Below are 20,400 nucleotides of genomic sequence, written 5' to 3'. Positions count from 1 at the left end.
ATTTCTTTCGGAATCTCAACTCAGGGGATAATTTTAAACAGTGCCTCTGCAACACTGCATGTGGAAATGTTATGCAGCGGCACTACTTCCGGGTATTGCATTGCATAGTCCACCAGGACTAAAATAAAGCAATGCCCTTATGCAGTCCAATCTAATGGCCTGACAAGATCCATCCCAATTCTTTTGAAGGGGGTCTTGATTTGGGGAAGAGGGCACAATGGCTCTTTTGGAGTGGCTGGTGAATTTACCAGTTGGCACTTGCGGCATACTGCACACCACCTGTAGACATCCCCATGCATCCCTGGCCAGTAGAACTGGGCCATAATTTAGGTTAGTATTTTGTCTTGCCTCAGGTGTCTGGCCATTAGGTTATAATGAGCTGTATGGAAAAGGAATTCCCTGTGGCTTTTGGGAAAAAAAAAATTTTGTTACTCTCCAGTTTAAGTGTCCTGTGTCACTCGATACAGCTTATCTTTAATTCTAGAAAAGTATGGGTGGGAGAGTGCAACATTTCGCTGGAGGTTCTGACCATCGATTACTCTTATTTGGTCATACACGTGCTGCCGAGATTCGTCTCGCCCCTGCTACAGAGTGAAATCAGTTAGGGAATAACTGAAAGAAAGGGGAGGGCTGGTATGCTCCATGCTCTCTGTGTTGCTATGACACAGAGCTGATGTAGACAGCTCTGGGATGGCTTACCCCAACAATGTCACATCGGGATCCCCCATGATGTGCTATAGCAGGACTCACCCACCACCACTCACTCTATTATGCTCTTAAATCCTGGCCAGTCTGTCACCATAATTAGTGGGTGGGGGAGGCGCAGCCTAACTGCCACCTTGACACTATAATATGTTCACCGAAATTGGATTTTTACTGGTACCTGAGGGCATTCATGAACTTCCCTGTGCACATACTGAACCTTCAGCAGACCCAATGCCTTGCCTTGAACCAAGCTTTGGTGAATTGACATTTGATTGCAGCCTGAATCCACTCAAGGGTGATATGTACAGCCTTGGATTTTCACTGGTATGCAGTATGTCTCAACTTGATCGGGGGTAGTTTCTGGTACATCAGAGATCAAGACCATTGCCCCCACCTCTATTGCATGGCACTGGTCATGGAACAGTCCAGCCTCCACACAATTACAACACACTGGCCCAGGCCTCACCACTTCACCACTGAAGAAGAGGCAGGCTGTCTGCCTACCACTGGACCCACTTCCAGATGGTCCTCCGCCAACTCAATTGCTCAATCCAGTGATGCCAGTTGGTAGCACTGGACCCACTTCACGGTCCCCCCCAGCAGCCGAGCAATTAACTGTTCCAGTGCCACCGCATCAATGGCCCCCTCAAAGTTGCAGTCTTCTACCTCCAACCACTGCCAGCAGGCATCCTATAGCTGCTGGCTCTAGGCAAACTGCCAGCCAATTTCCTCCAGTGTCAGTGCACAGAAGCACTGATGGTGGTGCTTGGGGTTGTGGCTGACTCACTGCAGGATAGTGCACTTCAAGTCTGCATAGTCCAGCCTGTTGTCAGTGGGCAGTTGCTGGGCCATGAGCTACACTTCACTGGTGAGGAGCAGCAGTAGGTGAGCCGCGAGCCGCTCATCTGGCCATGCCCACGCCTCCACGTCTTGCTCAAAGAGGGCACCCCATTTTTGCAAGGGTGATGTGGGGAAAGCCCACTGACTCTGTGACTGGCGCACCTGCAGGTGTGAGGAGACACAGTAGCACCTGGTGGTCCTCCTGCTGGGCCTGCAGCAGGGCCTTGAAGTGCCGCTCTTGGTTGTCTGTGACTGAAAACTCTCTGAGGTCAATGCAGAGTCACAATATTTTCTGCACATTGACATCTTGGTGTGATGCAGTTCCACAGTTATGCTAATTAGTTCAAGCTCCTTGCCTTCAGCTATTTCCATAGGGCCATACTGTTTACCTCAAGAGGAAGGATATTCAGAACCAAAATGGAGAAAAGTGACCTTCAGCACATCAAAATTATCACATCTCGTCTGTATGATATTGTTCTTGCGAGACATAGGAAAATGCCATGCACAATTTTAAAAATTGAAAATGTTAGATGACTTTGCAGTCAGCACCTTTATCTACTTTATCATACAGATGGCACTCATGTATCTGACTTTTTGATCATTTTATTTATCCCAGCATCCTTCCATAGCAATCCACAAAATTTACTACTCCATCATCTTTCAAGGTAGACCTACTAAACTTCATCTGTAGATTCAACTGCTGAAAGCATACCCTTTTGTTATTTGTTCACCTTTCCTTTCTCAGTTGCTTCCTTTCTTGATTCATGCAAACAGCAATCACACATTTTCTCCAAGAAATGCCCTTTTATAGTTATTATTATTATTATTATTATTAGTAGTAGTAGTAGTAGTAGTAGTAGTAGTAGTAGATTTTAGCTATCATCTGACTGTTAGGCTACTGTAGACTATTAGAAGGTGGTGGTTAAAAATGAAAGTGTTGTCTTTTCCAGGGGATGCTTCAGAAATTATTTACATTTTTTGACCTGTCATCATTTGTGAACCCAGCACTTCCCAAAATAAAAAGATAGAACAAGGAATAAAGCAACGAATGGACTTAATTGCATTGTTCTCATTTTCTCATCTGCCACTCTGCCTTTCAATGTATTGCCAATATTCTCTGAGCCTGAACATATACATTTGTCAAATATAAGAAATTATGTTCTTAAACATAATTTCTGAATTTTTTTTACAAAATTATTGTCTGAAAAATACAGTATTTTTGTATTCCATGAACAAGAAAAGAGTTACAGAGCATAGTACATACAGCAAGACCCATTACTCAGTTCAGTGCATCCTTTTCCTGCCTGCTTCAAATCAATTCAGTTTCTTTCAATGTAGCTCATATTGCCCTTTTTAATAATAGCATTTTTTTAAAGTATTAATAATATAATTTTTTAAAAGCATCTTTCCAGAATTCTGGATATAGATTTAGAGCCCTTGAGCAAGCCAGAGGTGACAATGGCAAGAAAAAAGAAGGAAAAAAAAACCCTCCCTGAGATGACATGAAAAAGAAACCTTCAGGAACCAGATCTAAAAAAGAACCATCCTCTTCTGGGTGACACCAGATAGTATCAGTTACAAGCTATTACTCTCCTATAACTCTATGCTATAAAGTCAAATAGTACTAAATGTGTTGAAAGGATGTTCATTATGATTATCTGGGTCTGTTATGATTTCAGTACAGTTTTTTTTTTCTTTGGTATAAACTTTTTTGTCTCTGGGTATGCCAAATAAACAGGCAATGTTACAATCACAAACACTTTTATTTCTTTTGCCACTGGGAAATTCACATGGTACTGCACTTTTTATTCACTTCCCAATAAACATCAGCTACACAGTTAAACCACATGGGCTAATAATTTTCTAAAGCCAATTAAGCATTTAAGAAAGAGGTTTCTCTCCAAAAATGCCTGAAATGTATCAAGAAAAAAAGCCTACTAATATGGCATTGAAGTGACCATTTCAGAAGACACATTCCGTTCATGTGGAAACAGAATTATTAGCAGATATACTTTACTATGAAAATGTGCTTAAAGGTATTAAGTAAAAATGTATGAATATGTGCCCCTTTAAAGTCTTCTGTAATTAAACATGCAGCACAGTGATTTTCTCCAAATAAAATATGACATGAGAAAGATACCAGTCTAGTCATGAGTCTACAACTAAAATCAACATCTATGAAAAAACAGAATGTTGTTACCATGAGCTGATGTGCTCGTTTTCTTTTTATAGACACTTTGTTTATAAAACCACAACCTTCTATATTTCATACAAACCTGCCAACAAGATTGGAAAAAATGACAGGCTTATGCCTAGTCAATGCAGCTTATACTGAATGTATCAGTCTCATAATTTTTGTATATCAGCTATAACCCCCACCACCAGCACCACCACCCACCCACCCCCCAGATTACAAATTTTCCTTTCCAAACTGACAACAGTTCATTAATGTAGTGCACAAAACAGAAGGTTTTCTCAAAATATTGCCAACCCTGACTCTTTTTCCCAATTTAAAAAAAAATGCAAAAAAAAAATTCTCTGATGGCATGTTTCCTCAACTTCTGAAATGGACCTGTAGAAGGAGTAGGATTTGTTTCCACTGCTCCTGTCCTTTCCCTTTGATCACTCTTTCCTCTCTCAGTTTCGTCGGTAGCGATTCTTAGGCTTCTCTCCACAGCCAGTGGCCTCACAGGAGGACAGGGTAGGGTTTTTATTTGAGTGGATGCTACTCAGGAGTCCTGGCAAATCAGTGGTAATTGCCCTTTCAATCTTGTCCAGCAGACAGCCACCTATATAAGAGCACTGGGCAGAGAGCTGCTTGAAACTATTTATTGGGTTGATGCCAAAGAAATCACGGTATGCATCAAGATTGGGCAGGTCGAACTTGCTGACGTTGGTCTTGGCCAGGATAGACTTGAAGATATAGAACTTATCTGGGTCATCTACAATTTCCTTGAACACCAATTCAGGATCACTGAAGAAGCTCATTTTCTCCTTGAATGTTTGCACATAGCGATCCACAAGCAGGGCATGGATGCGTACACGGATGCCATGTTGGCGAATGAAGGCAATCTTATTCTCTAGGCGATTCTCAATCACCTGGTTTAAGTCTTCCAGGAGGGAAATTTCCTCACGCTTGAAGAGCTCATGGCTGGTGTCGGGGGTATAGTCGTAGGGCCAGAAGGAGCTGACGTACACACGTGGTGGCTCAGTCACATTGATAAGTGGTGCAAGGCTCCAGAACAAGGCACCATACACACGCATGAGATCCTGAGTAGCCAGGCTGTCAGCCTTGTTGAGGATGATGCGTATCTGTGACTCTCGTCCTTTCAGTTGCCTGAAGAGCATCTCTAGCTCAAGACCAACATCCAACTTGGTGGGGTCAAATACCACAAAGATTAGGTCAGCACGGTCAATGAACCACTGACACACATCGTTAAAGGGATACCCTGTGGAGAAAGTTGTGTGGAAATGTTGAAATTATACAGAAACATAATCATATAGAATACAATTGGTCTTGAATAGCCTATTTAATCCTACCAGTCACAATTTTTTGATCAACATGGGATGTCACTAAAGAGACTTATTTTTCACCTGTGATATTGAAATTATTAGTTACATCCTTAGACCACAAGATATAAAGAAGCCGACTCATATTTTTAGTTTCTTGAAAAAAAGAGCAACTGATACAATATGTAGCACTGAAAATGCTTAAAATACTTAAAAAACACTAACATGAACACGGTTGTTACACTAGAATAAACAAGATTATTTCCTTTGGTTTCTGAAGATCTAATATTGACCTTATTATGCATACATGCAAACAACTTGAAATTTTTTTGAGGCTGCTTTTGATATTTAACTCTGCCATGGCCAGATCCAAGCCTGTGATGCAAAAGGAGGAGGGTTGGGTGAGGGACCAGCAACTCCACCACCACCACCCCCTGGAAAAATTAGTTGCTACAAAAACACAGACAAGAAATAACATTTTGGCCTTGAGAGTGGATGGACCCCCAGCTGGAGGACACATGACTCATAAGAGCAAAAGCCATACTTGTCTGGAAGCCATTAAGCTGATGACCATCATCTCTACCAGGAACTATTGGAACATGGAATGTGCGCTTCATATATGAAACTGGAAAGATAGCACAAGTGGCTGCTGAGATGATGACCTACAACCTTAACATCCTCAGAATGAGTGCAAGCCAATGGACAGATTCAGGACTGATACCCCTTTTCCACCAAATCAGTTCCAGGGCTGGTTCGGGGCCAGTGCTGGTGCTGGTTCATAACTCGTTCAACTTGCGAACCAGCTGAGAACCAGTTTGCTTTTCCATAGCTCGCAGTGCTAAGGGAAGCCATGTCATTATGTCACTGTATACGTCAGTTACGTCGCTGTACACGTCATTACGTCACTGTATACGTCAGTTACGTTGCTACATTTGCATAAACTTTGACGCAAATATCAAAGCAAAAACAACATGAAAGAAGAAGCAGCAGCAACAACAACAATAATAATAATGGATGACGTCGCGTTTGTACAGCTGCTGCCTCTCATCACTTAAAAATGGCGATCTTTCGTGTTCTTGTTATTGTTGTTGGTCTTAACAACTCCGCCCCCCCGCTGACATAAGCGGTTCTTTCATCTGGCCCAGCAGAGAGTTGGTGCTAGCCTGGAACCAGTTTTTCCGGCCCCAGAGCCAGTTCTTTGTCAGTGGAAACAGAAAACCCGGTTCCAAACTAAGCACTGGCCCCGAACCAGCCCTGGAACTGCTTTGGTGGAAAAGGGGCAAGAGAAGACTCAACACAGACGAGATGCTACTGTTCTCAGGACATAAGCAAGCTGATGAGTCACACACTCAAAGTGTGGCCTTAATACTATCAAAAGTAGCCCAGAAAATGCTCATTGGATGGGAGTCAAATGGCCCACAGATTATCACAGCCTCCTGCAGAACAAAGAAGAAAAGTATCAATATGGGCATCATCCAGTGCTATGCCCCAAAGAATAACAGGCTAAAAGAGGAAAAAAGAGAACTTCTACAGCAGACTGCTCACCATCATACAAGATGGGCCAAGACAAAACATGATTGTGATAGTTTCCCTGATGTGGGTGGAGTACAGAAGTATGGCAGTGTTCAAACATTCGTTTATTATGATAGCCTTTCAGCTTCACTTACTCAACTATAGGACATGAACACACACACACACACACACACACACACACACACAGAGTCGTGTTCTGGTCCCAGCCAGCCTTCCTCTGCTCTCCTACTCCTCTTATGCTCCATCACTGCAAGAAACACACACACACACACACACACACACACACACACACACACACACACACACACATTAATTGACACCAGGTGTAACAACTTGGCCATTCACCTTCCCTGACCCCACCCCACCCTCCATTAAAAAAAACGATGCTTGGCGACACCCCTACTGCCACATACCCCCACCACCCAACTCAGGCCGGGAGCCATTACTCCCCCACCACCGATGGGATAGGAAGTCTGCCACCACCGTCTGCACCCCCAGCCTGTGGACCGCCTTGAATTTGAATGGGTGGAGGGCGAGATACCGGCTGGAGGAAGAGATACCAACTGGTGATCCACGCATTGGCATCCTTCATGCGGTGGAGCCACTGGAGGGGCACGTGGTCCGAACAGAGGGTGAAAGGGCATCCCAGCAGGTAGTATCAGAGGGCAAGGACCACCCACTTATATGGCCAGACACTCCTTCTCGAGGGTGCTGTATTTGGTTTCACGCATCGAAAGCATGCGGCTGATGTACAGCACAGGTCGTTCCTCGCCCTCCACTTTCTGGGACAGAATGGCCCCCAGCCCCTGTCTGATGCATCCATCTGCAAAATATAGGGGGGAGAGAAGTCAAGGGAGTGTAAAAGTGGACCCCCACACAGTGCAGCTTTTACTTTAGAGAAAGCCTGTTGGCATTGCTCCATCCACTGGACTGGATCTGGTACTCCCTTTTTAGTGAGATCAGTCACAGGCTGGTGACATCCAATTAATTAGGCATGAGAACCTACAATAGTAGCTAGCCAGCCACAGGAACTGTCTCACCCCCTTTTTGGTCTGGGGCCTCGGGCAGGCCGCAATCGCTGCAGTCTTGTTAATTTGGGGACACACCTGCCCATGACCCAAGTGGAAACCCAGATACCATACTTCCACCCGCCTGACTGCACACTTTTTCAGGTTAGTGGTGAGACCCGCACGCCTCAGCAACTTTAAGACAGCCCTAAGGTGTTCGAGGTGCCACGGCCAGTCATGGCTACAGATAATGATGTCATTGAGATACGCTGCCACATAGGTGGCATGAGAGTGGAGGATCCTGCCCATGAGCCGCTGGAATGTTGCAGATAACAAATAACCCAAAAGGAAGCATGACAAACTAGTGTACCCCAAACAGTGTGGAAAAGGCCATTTTTTCTTGGGATAGAGTCAAGGGGATCTGCCAATATCCCTTTGTTAGATCCAGTGTCAAATAAAAACGAGCAGCACCTAATCGATCGAGCAACTCATCAATGCAAGGAATTGGGTATGTGTCAAATTTAGACACTGCATTGACCTTTCTATAGTCCACACAGAACCGGACCAACCCATCGGTCTTAGGAGCCAGGACCACCAGGTTGCTCCAGTCACTGTGGGACTCCTCGATTATGCCCATTTCAATCATGCCCTTGAGTTCATCCCAGACCACCTTTTTTTGTGTTCAGGCAAGCGGTAAGGGCGGCTCCTCACCACCACCACCAGGGGCATCTCAATGTGGTGTTCTACGAGGTGGATGCAGCTGGGCAGGGGCAAGAACATGTCTGAGAACTCCCTCTGCAATTTGGCCACCTCCGTGAGTTGGGCCGGTGAGAGGTGGTCTCCACAAGGGACCGGAGTGGCTTGAGATGATGATAATAATTTTTTTTTGTACCGCTGGCTCCAGCTCCGCCTTCTCTGGGACTATCGACACCAATGCCATGGGGACCGCCTCATTCCAATGTTTTAACAGGTTGAAGTGGTAAATTTGCAATGCCCCACCCCTGTCCGTTCGCCTCACCTCATCGTCAATGTCCCTGACTCGCCATGTGATCTTGAAGGGCCCTTGCCACTTTGTGATTAATTTGCAGCTCAATGTGGGCAATAATATGAGCACTTTCTCTCCCAGTGTGAACCCTCTAAGGCACGTGCCCCTGTCTTACAGTTAGACTTGACATTCTTGTGCCTGCCACAAATTCTCCTGGGTTAAGTGTGGAGTTCTGTGCACAGGTCGAGAATGTATTGAATTTTGTTCTTGCTAGGCAAAGGTCCCTCCTTCCCATTTTTATGCAGCATGTCCAAAATGCCATGTGGCTTATACCCATATGATAACTCAAATGGTGAAAAACCTGTGGAGGCTTGCAGGACCTCTCGAACTGCAAATAACAGGGGCTCAAGCCATTTATCCCAATGACGCGCATCCTCACTTACAAATTTCCAAATTAAGTTCTTGAGTGTCTGATTAAACCCTTCCACTAAGCCATCCATTTGTGGGTGATAGACACTGGTGTGGATAGGCTGAATTCCCAATAACCTATACAGTTCATGCAGTGTGCGTGACATAAATGCAGTGCCTTGGTCTGTCAGGATTTCTTTGGAATCCTGACCTGGGAGATAATACAGAAGAGTGCTTCCACAATACTGTGTACTGAGATACTGTGCAGAGGCACCACTTCTGGATATCGTGTTGCATAGTCCACCAGAACTAAAATAAAGCAATATCCCCATGCTGACCAATCTAATGCCCTGATGAGATCCATCCCAATTCTCTCAAAAGGGGTCTTGATTAGAGGGAGAGGGCACAAAGGCGCTTTTGGAGTGGCCACGGGTTTTACTAATTGGCATTAGTGGCATGCTGCACACCACCGACGGACATCTCCATGAATCCCTGGCCAATAGAACCAGGCCATTATTTGGGATAGTGTTTTATCCTGCCCTAAGTGTCCAGCCATGGGATTAAAGTGAGCTGCATTGAATATGAGTTCCCTATGGCTCTTTGGGATTAATAACTGAGTTGTTTGTTTGCCAGTTTGAGTGTTCTGCATCACTCAGTACAACCTATCTTCAATAATAGCAAAATAAGGGAAGGCTGGTGTCGTGCTTGGCTGGAGAATTTGACCATCAATTACTCTCACTTGGTCAGATGCATGATGCAGAGTCTCGTCTCGTGACTGCTCTAATCAGAAATCCTCAAGGGAATCCCCGAGGGAGGGAGGAGGGACAGGCTGCTCCTCACTCCTCATATTGCCTTGACACGGTGCTGATGTAGATGGCTCTGTGACTGCTTCCCCAGCCAATGCCAGACCAGGATCTTCCTGTGGCATATTAATGCAGGACCCACCACTTATTATGTGTTCCATTAGTTCTTTAAACCCAGGCCAATCAGTCTCCAAAATCAGCAAGTGGGTGAGACAAGGATTAACCGTTACCTTGACTCTATGCTTTTCTCCCCAAAATAGAATGTGGATGGACACTAAAGGATAGTTGTGAACATCCCCGTGCACACACAATACCTTGACACTTGTGCTCTCCCCAGTGCCTCACCTTGCACCAGGCTTTGATGGATTGAGGTCTGGTTACAGCTGGAATCTACCAAGGCGTCATCCCCTTGTACACTTACTGGCATGCAATACATTCCAGCCCGATCGAGGGTGGTTTCTGGTGCGTTGGGGATCCGGACCACAGCTCCCGCCTCCATCGCGGAGCACTGACTTTGAAGATGTCCCAGTTCCCCACAATGCCAGCACACCAGCCCAGGCTCTCCCTCTGCACCGGTGTTATGGATGTCACTCACCTGAGGGGGAAAAGACAGACACGGAAGGGGAAAACAGGAGGACACCATGGGTGTGTCAGGCTGGCTGGGTGGGAGCTGGCCCCCACCTCCACGGTGGGGGAACAGGGTGAGGACGGGAAGCAGAGGGAGAGGAGGAGATAGAGAAAAGAGGAGAAGAGGAAACACGTCTTCCTGCCATCGGAACCGCCACCATGTGGTCCTCTGCCAGCTCGATGGCTTGTTCCAGCAACACCAGGTGATGACACTGGACCCACTCCGCCATTCCTTCCGGAAGTCCCGCGATGAACTGCTCCAGTGTCACCAGGTTGATAACTCCCTTGGCATCACGGTCATCCAGCCGGTAGGTGTCCTGGAGCTGTTGGCCGAACGCAAATGGCCGGCCAACCTCCTCCAACTTCAGAGTCCAGAAGAGCTGATGCTGTTGTTCTGGGGAGTGGCCGACACGCTGTAGAATGGCTCACTTTAAGTCAGCATAGATGAGCCAGCCATCGGCAGGGAGCTGCAGCATGGCAAGCTGCGCCTTGCCAGTCAGCAGCGGAAATAGACGCGTTGCGCGCTGCTCGACTGGCCACCCCCATGCTTCGGCTGCTTGCTCGAAGAGCACGAGGAAGGCTTCCAGATCATCATGCAGACCCATCTTCGTTAGGGTGAGGTGGGAAGGGTCCGCTGTGGTGGAGGTCGATGACCCCGCTGACGCGAGCAGGTGTCGGAACACCTGGCAGTCTTCTTGCTGGGCCAGCATCAAGGCCTCAAAGCGTTGTTCCTGCTCCTTCCGGAGGGTGATCAGCGCTTGATGCTGGTTCTGCTGGGCTGTGGCAAGGGCATGAACGAGGTCCTTGAATGGCAAGGACTCCATGGATGGGCTCCCTTCTGTACTCCCGGATTTTGGCACCACTGTGATAGTTTCCCTGATGTGGCTGGAGTACAGAAATATGGCAGGTGGGGGACAGTGTTCAAACACTCATTTATTATGATAGATTTTCAGCTTCACTTGCTCAACTATAGGACATGAACACACACACACACACACACACACACACACACACACACACACGTGCGTGCACACAGTCGTGTTCTGGTCCCAGTCAGCCCTCCTCTGCTCTCCTACTCCTCTTATGTTCCATCAATGCAAGAAACACACACACACACACACACACACACACACACACACGCATTAACTGACACCAGGTGTAACGACTTGGCCACTCACCTTCCGTGACCCTGCCCTCCATTCACAAACCAATGCTCGGCCACGCCCCCACTGCCACAATGATCATCATCATGGTAGACTTTAATGCAAAGATTGGTAGCAATAATAGGGGCTATGAAGAGGTCATGGGGCAACAAGGTCTGGGTGAAATGAATGATAATGGAAAGAGATTCGTTGTTATGTGTGTGTGGCAGTGAGGGTGTGGTCGAGTATTGGCAGGGAACAGTGAGGTCTCAGGTGGAACCAGGAGGTGATGTGTGATGAGGTGCACCTGTATCTAATTAATGGCTGTCTATTAATGTGTGTCTCTGTGTGTCTTCCAGACAGCCAGGAATGAGAGAAAGTGCTATGTCACCCCATCGTGTGCATGTGTGTCTAGTGTGGCATAATAGTAAAAGTCACTGAAAAGTGCCAATAAAAGCTAAAGCATACCTTGAATTGCAGCACCTGTCTCCAGTTCCTCACTGCCACTCTCACAGAGTTGTTACACTGGTGCCAAAAACCTGGGATTTTGAGGAAAAAACACTGATACAGAGTCTACACCAGTCCAAGAACTCCTCCAGAGTTAACATGGTTAACTTCCAATGCCAGCACCAAGAGCTGCTTGCCCTATCTACTGAGCAGAAGCAGCACCTCCAGGCCCTGCTCGAAGCCCAAGTGAAGGACCGGCAGATGATATGGAGCTTGGTCCAGTCAGCAGGTACTCCAGCAGTCACTCCTGCAGCTAGCATTCCTGTGCAGCTGGTTAAGATGGGGCCACAGGATGACATGAAAGCCTTCCTTGAGCTGTTCAAGTATGTCATGGAGGCGAGCTTGTGGCCAACCTCATAGTGGGCGGCTCACTTTTTTTTCATTCCTGTTGGGGAATCACAGCTTGCGATTTGGCAGCTCCCCACCACCAGCATGCTGGAGTATCTGGACCTGAAGTAGGCTATACTGCAACAAGCCCGGCCACGGTCCAGAAGAGCATTGCCAGCAGTTCTGTGCACTGGCCTACAGTGAAGTCAGCTGTCCATTTGCATTCGAGCAGCAGCTCTGAGATGCCTGCTGACAGTGGTTATGGGCTGGCAAGTGCAGTGTGCAGGACATCATCGACCACATGATGATGGAACAGTTTGTTGCCCAGCTGCCGAGCGAGACACCAACGTGGGTCTAGTGTCACTGAGTGGCATTGCTGGAGGAGGCAATCCGGCTGGCAAAGGACCACCTGATGGCATTTCCAGGAGCAGGCGATCCCACAGCTTCTCTTCCTCTCTCTCTCTCTCTCTTTCTCCTCCTTCCTCTCCCTCTTGCTCTCCTCACCCTTCCCCTACCCCAGCCCTGTGGAAACGGGGGCCATTCAAGGGGGAACACATCAGGCTTGGTGGATTCTGGTTGTAATCAGACCTCCATGCATCAAAGCCTGATTCAATGTAGGGCACTATGAAATGCACGATTGGTAAAGGTCAGATATGTGCACAGTGACATTCATAGATATCCGCTAATGCCAGTCACGATTCAATTCTGGGGAGAAAAGTATAGTGCGGAGACAGCAGTTAGTCTGAGCCTCACCCACTCACTTATCCTGGGAACAGATTGGCTGGGGTTTAAAATGTGAATAAAACAGTTAGTAGTGGGTGAGTCCTGCAGTAGTACATCACAGGGGAATTCCGCCGCAACATTAGCTGGGGAGTTGGTCCCAGGGCCGTCTGCATCAGCTCCACATCATGATGACACAGAGAGGGGGGAGAACTCTCCTCTTTCTTTGGGGAATCCCTTAGGGCAGGGCTTTTCAAAGTGTGGGGCGCGCCCCCCCTGGGGGGCGCCAGAGTTCTTCAGGGGGGGCGCAACGTGAGAGACAAAATGGATCGATTTTTAGTACCTGAAGCTACAGGGAGTGAGGAGACAGCCAAGCAAAAAAACAGAGCCTCCAGGATGTTGCGATTTGCAACTTCAGCGCAAATTCAACCAATCCCCGCGAATTCAGGGCGGTGTTGCAATTATATCCAATCACCACAACTTTCCCGCAAATTTGACCAATCGTTGGCGTCGTCTTGAGGTGACATCGACAAACTACCTTCCGCCTTACTTCCGGATGTCTATGTTCAAGAGAAGCAGCATGTGCGCAGTGTTGCCAGATTGGCGGTTTCAAGTGCATTTTGGTGGGTTTTGAACATATTTTGGGATGGAAAACATCAGCAGTATCTAGCAACATTGCATGATGTGCGAGACAATGTTTATATCGGCTTAAATTCTGTTGCTGAAAGTGTGTTATGTTTACAGTGAAGGACTGTGTGCACTTTATTTTTTTTTTACTTAATACAAGAAATTAATGGATGCCAACATTTTTGCCAAAATGGTATTTTATTTTCCATTGTTTAGGCAGCTTCAGCATCATACTGTGAGATTCTGTTCAAATTGTTGTTTTTTTCTTCTATGAAGCCTGAGCCATTTATTTTATTAGTTTATAATTATTGTTTAATTTAGTCTTCAGGAGAGACTGCCTGCACACAGTACTAGTATTAATAGTTTTTTTTTCTTACATGAAAGCTGAGGCATTTATATTATATTTTAAGGTAACTTCATGTTGTGCTGTGAGGTTCTCTGCACTTTAACTTTTGAACCAACAGGTGCATTTGGATAAGTAAAGCCTATTTTTCTGCATTTTTGTAGTCCTGGTAATCTTTTATATTGGTAAAGTTGTTTATAGGACCATTTCTCAGTGTCTTTGTTTTTTTAATCAATAGTTTTTCAGTAATAACTTAATATTTAACATATCACTCAATTTTAATCACAAAAAGAGAAAATCGCAACAATTTCTCACAACTTTCACTTCCTCCCGCAATGTAATCGCAACAAAAACCTAAAAAACACCGCAACTTTCATCGCAATTTTTTTGGAAACCCCCGCAACATCAGACATTTTAGCCCGCAACAATCACAAAAAAGGCCCGCGGAATCCTGGGGGACTGGAAAAAGAAGGAAGTATGACCACGATTATTTAAAGTTTGGATTTTCATGGACTGGATCTGAAGATGCTCCACTGCCACAGTGTGTTGTCTGCCAAGAGGTGCTAGCTAACGATGCTATGAGATGTTTAAAATGTGTAAAACAAGATGTTTTAAAAAGCACAGATGTTTAAAATGTGAAAAAGAAAAAAATAATGTGTACAACAACCATTTTTTTTTAAATACGAATGGAACATTAAGTATTGAGGTATTTCACTCACGTGACCAAGTCATGTGATGCTGCCATTTTGGACGGCACGGCTCGAATCAGTTTGAATGCGAGGAAGGCGACAAACGAAAAACATAAAAGAAAAAGGAGCGAGATGCAGAAAACACCTTCACTATCCAGTGACGTAGGGCATTTACAGGGCGAGCAGAGGGAGAGGTATTTGCAAAAATTGAGGTTAGCAGGCTTAGAGAACGACGTTTACCTGCTTCCACCAGGATTGTTCACTGACGTACGGAAGTACACGATGCCCTCGTCTTTACCTGACTTTGGCCTACATGATCTGTATACCTATGTCGTTAAAAACCCATCGCCATAGACAGGTATTGATCTGAAAGCGTATAAGAGTTTGGATGCCTACAAATATTTTGTGTCAGGCTGGGTAACATGCCTACATCAGCGGGTCGTCCCTGGAGCCGGTTTTCGCCATCTGATTACAGCTAAGGTTTGTTCACATTTTCATTTACTTTCGGTCCTCAGGATAAACAAAATGTTATTAAATGTCATTGAAATAACTTCTTAGTCTGTTGAGACATGGCCCGTTATAAATTTGCTGTTACCAGGCAATGACTAAGAACTGTATTATTAGGGTCGGTGTAGTTGTAGCAGTGTATTAGCAACTAGCTGTTAGCACTAGCTAATGTCAACAACATCGTAGCTGGTATGTTACTGTAGCAATGTTTACGTTCAGTCATTTGGATGACTGTTAAAACCTTTCAGTCTCAAGTTTTTCCTTTACTGGATTTACTAGTTTACTGAGCTAGCGCGCTCGGCCAAACCGGGAGCCATCGCGCGCTCGCCGGCCAAGCCGGGAGCCAGCGCGCGCTCGCCGGCCAAGCCGGGAGCCAGCGCGTGCTAGCTCAGTAAACTAGTAAATCCAGTAAAGGAAAAACTTGAGACTGAAAGGTTTTAACAGTCATCCAAATGACTGAACGTAAATATTGCTACAGTAACATACCAGCTACTGTTGTTGACATTAGCTAGCTTGCCGTCCAAAATGGTGGACACCGGGGTGTCACGTGACCCTGTGACGTCAGGTGAAATACCTCAATAGCAACAACAAAAATTGTAAGGGGGGGCGCTGTTGTTTATTTGCTCTCCGAGGGGGGGCTGACTCTCCCACACTTTGAAAACCCCTGCCTTAGGGGATTTCCCATTGAAGCAGATGCATGACAAGTCTCTGAGACACGCCTTTGACCAAGTGAATGTAATTGATGGCCAAATCCTCCAACCTAACCTTGCACTTCCCTTCCTGTATTTTTGTATTATGAAGGATAGGCTATATTGAGTGATGCAGGACACTTAAACTAAAGAAGAGATGACACAGCTGTTGGTACCAAAGAGGCGTAGGGAACTTTTATTCAATGCAGCTCATCATAATCCTATGACTGGGCACTTGGTCAGGATAAAACAATAAATAATCTCATGACCCATTTCTATTGGCCAGGGATTCACACCAATGTCCACAGGTGGTGTGCGGCATATTGCGAATGCCAGCTGGTGAATACAGCAGCCAAACCAAAAGTGCCATTCCACCCATTACCATTAATTGAAATCCCCTTCAAAAGAATTGGCATGAATCTCATCGGGCCATTCGATCGATCTGCACTTGCATATCACTTTGTGTTAGTCATAGTGGATTATGCAATGCAGTACACAGAGGCAGTGCCTCTTCGCAATATCTCAGCCCGCAGTGTTGCAAAGGCACTCCGCTGCATTATCTCCCAAGTTGGGATTCCAAAACAAATCCTGACTGATCAAGGCACTACTTTTATGTCATGCACACTAGATGAATTGTATGAATTAAACAGATTTGGACTAGTGTTTATCATCCACAAATGGACGGGCTGGTCGAATGATTTAACCAAGCATTTAAAAACATGATTTGTAAGTTTGTTCATGGGGATGCTAAAAACTGGGACAGGTGGCTAGACCCTTTGTTGTTTGCAGTGCCTGAGGCCCCACAAGCCTCCATCAGGTTTTCCCCATTTGAACTGCTGTATGGCCACAAGCCATCTTAAAGCAAAAATGAAATTCAATACATTCTTGACCTGAGAGCAATACTCCACACACTGAGTCACATAACCCAGGAGAATTTGCTACAGGCCCAAGAATGTCAATCTTGCCTGTACAACAGAGGGGCGCAGCTAAGAGAATTTGCTTTGGGAGAAAATGTCCTCATTTTACTGCCTACCTCAAGCTCAAAATTACTCAGCAAGTGGCAAGGGCCCTTTGCGGTCACACGGTGAATTGGGGAGGTCAATTATGAGGTCAAGCATCCAGATAGGGGTGATGCACATCAAATTTACCACCTCAATCTTCTGAAACCATGGAGATAGGAGGTTCCTGTGGCTCTGGCGACTGTAGTTCCAGAGAGGGTGGAGCTGGGACTGAAGGTAAGTCTAAAAAGTGTGGCCCAATTCACCCCAGTCCCTTGTGGAGACCATCTCTCACCATCCCAGAGAGCACAAGTTATTAAGTTGCAGGAGGAATTCTGTGACATATTCTCAGCCCTTCCTGGTCACACTGACCTCATAGAACACCAAATTGAGACTCCCCCATGGGTAGTAGTGCACAGCCACCCGTATCTGCTCCCCAAGCACAAGAAAAATGTGGTTAAGGATGAACTCCAGGCTATGCTTAAGATGAGGGTAATTGAGGAGTCACACAGCGACTGGAGAAGTGATTGGTTCCCAAGACTGACGGGTTGATCTGGTTCTGTGTGCACTACAGGAAAGTCAACGCAGTGTCTAAATTTGATGCATATCTGATGCCTTGCATTGATGAACTGCTCGATTGGTTAGGTGTGGCTTGCTTTTACTCAACATTGGATTTAACAGAGGGATATTGGCAGATCCCCTTGACTCTATTATCCCATAAGAAAACAGCTTTATCCACTCCATTTGTTTTACACCAATTTGTCATCCTTCCTTTTTGGGTTGTTTTGGGCACCAGTGACATTTCCACATCTCATGGACCAAATTCTCCATCCCCACAGGCCTCCGCATACACATTATCTCGATGACATAATGATCTATAGTAATGATTGGGAGTGGCATTTACAACATATCAGGGCTATCCTGAGGTTGCTGAGGCATGCTGGGCTCACAGCAAACCCAAAAAAGCATGCAATTGGATGGGTGGAAGTACGGTATCTGGGCTTCCAATTGGGTCATGAGCAGGTGCGTCCCCAAATTGATAAGACTGTAACAGTTGCAGCCTGCCCAAGACCTAAGACCAAAAAGGGGGTGAGGCAGTTCCTGGGTCTGGCTGACCACTATAGGTGGTTTGTGCCTTACTTTTTGAACGTCACCAGTCTGCTGAAAGACCTCACTAAAAAGGGGGCACCAGATCCGGTCCAGTGGATGGAGCCATGCAAATGGAATTTTACTCAGGTAAAAATGACTTTGGGTGGGGGCCCACTGTTGCATTCTCCTGACTTTTCCCTTTTGTTTTGCAAACTGATGCATCAGACAGAGGGCTGGGGGCAGTTTTGTCCTTGGTGGTGGAGGGGGAGGAGCACCTCCATGCAAGAGTCAAAGTACAGCACCATGGAAAAGGAGTGTCTGGCAATCAAGTGGGCAGTCCTCACTTTCCAATACTATCTGCTTGGATGCCCATTCATGCTCTGTTCCAACCATGCCTGCTCCAGTGGCTCCACCGAATGAAGGATGCCAATACATAGATCACTTCTTTCTTGTTCTTGCTGACAAAAGACTGAGTGATGAAAACATCTGCAGCCCAGAAGCAAAACGGCATCCAGTGGACACTGTGGGTGCAGTTGGATGACCTCAACTTTGCAGATGGCCTGGCTCTCCTCTCCCATACACAGCAACAGATGCAGGAAAAAAATAGAAAAGCACTTGGAGAGCGCAGGCCTCCGCCAAGAATCCTTTAAAAAATTCCGGGATCCAGACGGTGATCCGGATCACTGCCAAAATTTAATGGATTGTTACTTGTGCCCAGTCACACCTCTGGAAAAAATTTCAGAGCAATCCGTTCATAACTTTTTCCGTAATCTTGCTAACAGACAAACCAACAAACAAACAAACCAACGCTACTGAAAACATAACCTCCTTGGCGGAGGTAACCAGCATGGCTGGGCCTCAACATTCACAGGGGAAAGAGCAATATTCTCAAAGTAAATGCCACCAGCGATACCCACATTATGCTGGAGGACAAGGTGGTAGAAAAAGTAATCAACTTTTCCGACCTTGGCAGCATTGTTGACAGGGAAGAAAGGACAGACACCGATGTAAAAGTTTGCATTGGCAAGGCAAGAACAGCTTTCAAAGAGCTGGGGAATGTCTGGAAATTCATGGACCTCAACACCATCATCAAAATAGGGTTATTCAATACCATTTGTGAAGTCCATGCCACTCTAAGGAGCTGAAACATGGAGAACAACCTTCAATAATATGAAACAAATCCAGAAATTCATCAACACCTGAATCAGGGGAATTCTCAATATTTGCTGTCCAGAACCCATTAGCAACCAAGAACTGTGGCAGTGAACAAAGCATCAACCTGCTGACATAGAGATTCTACAGAGAAGGTGGAGATGGAGGCTTGTGGGGGCCACACCCTCAACAAGCCTGCTTCCAGTGTTACAATGTCACAGTGCCACAGCCTTCACTTGGAAGCCTCAAGGTAAGAGGTAGGCCAAGAAATACCTGGCACTGTGACCTGGAGACAAAGCTGAAAAGAATAGGACAAACTTGGTGACAAATTGAAAGACCGGTGAAGGACCGAGATGCCTGGAAAATGTGGGTCAGTGGCCAATGTCCCAGACAGGACCACAGGTAGAGGTGAGGTGGGCTTTTGGTATTTAAATTTTTAAACTCCACAAGACATCAGGTTCCATTGTCATTATTTTAAAAATGTTTTGATTTAACTTTCTCCCTCCCTCACTTTCAGTAACCTATTTATACTTGACTGGGCATGAGGTGGGAGTACACCCTAAAAAATAGGATGTCAGCTGATTGCAGAGCACATCAAGTCAAGTCATTTTTATAGCACTTTTAAAGGGTGACTGAAGGCAAATTTTTTATTATTAAAATTCTATTTATCTCATTTTATAAAATGTAGGAATGCATTTCTGACATTTTGTCACTGCTATAGAAAGTTTTGAGTGTTTGAAATACGCTATGTAATATTGTCCATATGTCAAAGCAATGGTTGTAAACAAGATTCGCTGAGACCTGTGCAAGACTTCGTAGGACGGAAGTAAAACGTACAGTGGAAATCAAAGTGACCAACATCTGCCAATGTTGTCAAAAGACGTGCGTGCCCGCCTTCGAATGCTGACGTAATCAAGCCAGAAGTTTTCCCTGTGTCTGAAATCACTACTCACTATATAGGGCACTATATAGTGGGGATGCCATTTTGTAGTGCTGTCCGAAACCTTAGTGAGGATTATTTACACCCTATATAGTGCACTCAAAGTATCCCACAATACATCACGAAAAATAGTGTACAACGATGGTCACTAACCAAAGCAATATATCCCATCATGCATTGCAGTCATACTGAAAGAAATCAAATTAAAAGTCTCAAATTTTATATAATAAAAGGCAGCCGCAAAGAAGAAAG

The 20,400-nt window shown here is 45.6% G+C and overlaps 1 protein-coding gene across 3 annotated transcripts in view; it reads right to left on the bottom strand.

Annotated features, from left to right (window-relative positions):
- Window positions 1–3,955: 3,955 nt before the first annotated feature.
- The window catches only part of srl (sarcalumenin), a 241,482-nt gene continuing 225,037 nt past the window's right edge, over window positions 3,956–20,400 (bottom strand). For all 3 annotated transcript variants that reach the window (XM_060902549.1, XM_060902550.1, XM_060902551.1), the window contains one exon: window positions 3,956–4,994. In XM_060902549.1, coding sequence (XP_060758532.1) covers window positions 4,183–4,994 — 812 coding nt within the window. In that variant the 3' untranslated portion in view covers window positions 3,956–4,182. The remainder of the gene's footprint in view (window positions 4,995–20,400) is intronic.

This window comes from Neoarius graeffei, chromosome 20 (assembly GCF_027579695.1).
Source record: "Neoarius graeffei isolate fNeoGra1 chromosome 20, fNeoGra1.pri, whole genome shotgun sequence".
Classification (NCBI taxonomy): Eukaryota; Metazoa; Chordata; class Actinopteri; order Siluriformes; family Ariidae; genus Neoarius; species Neoarius graeffei.
Note: the sequence above shows the minus strand (reverse complement) of the source record. Positions and strands in the feature narration are given on the sequence as shown.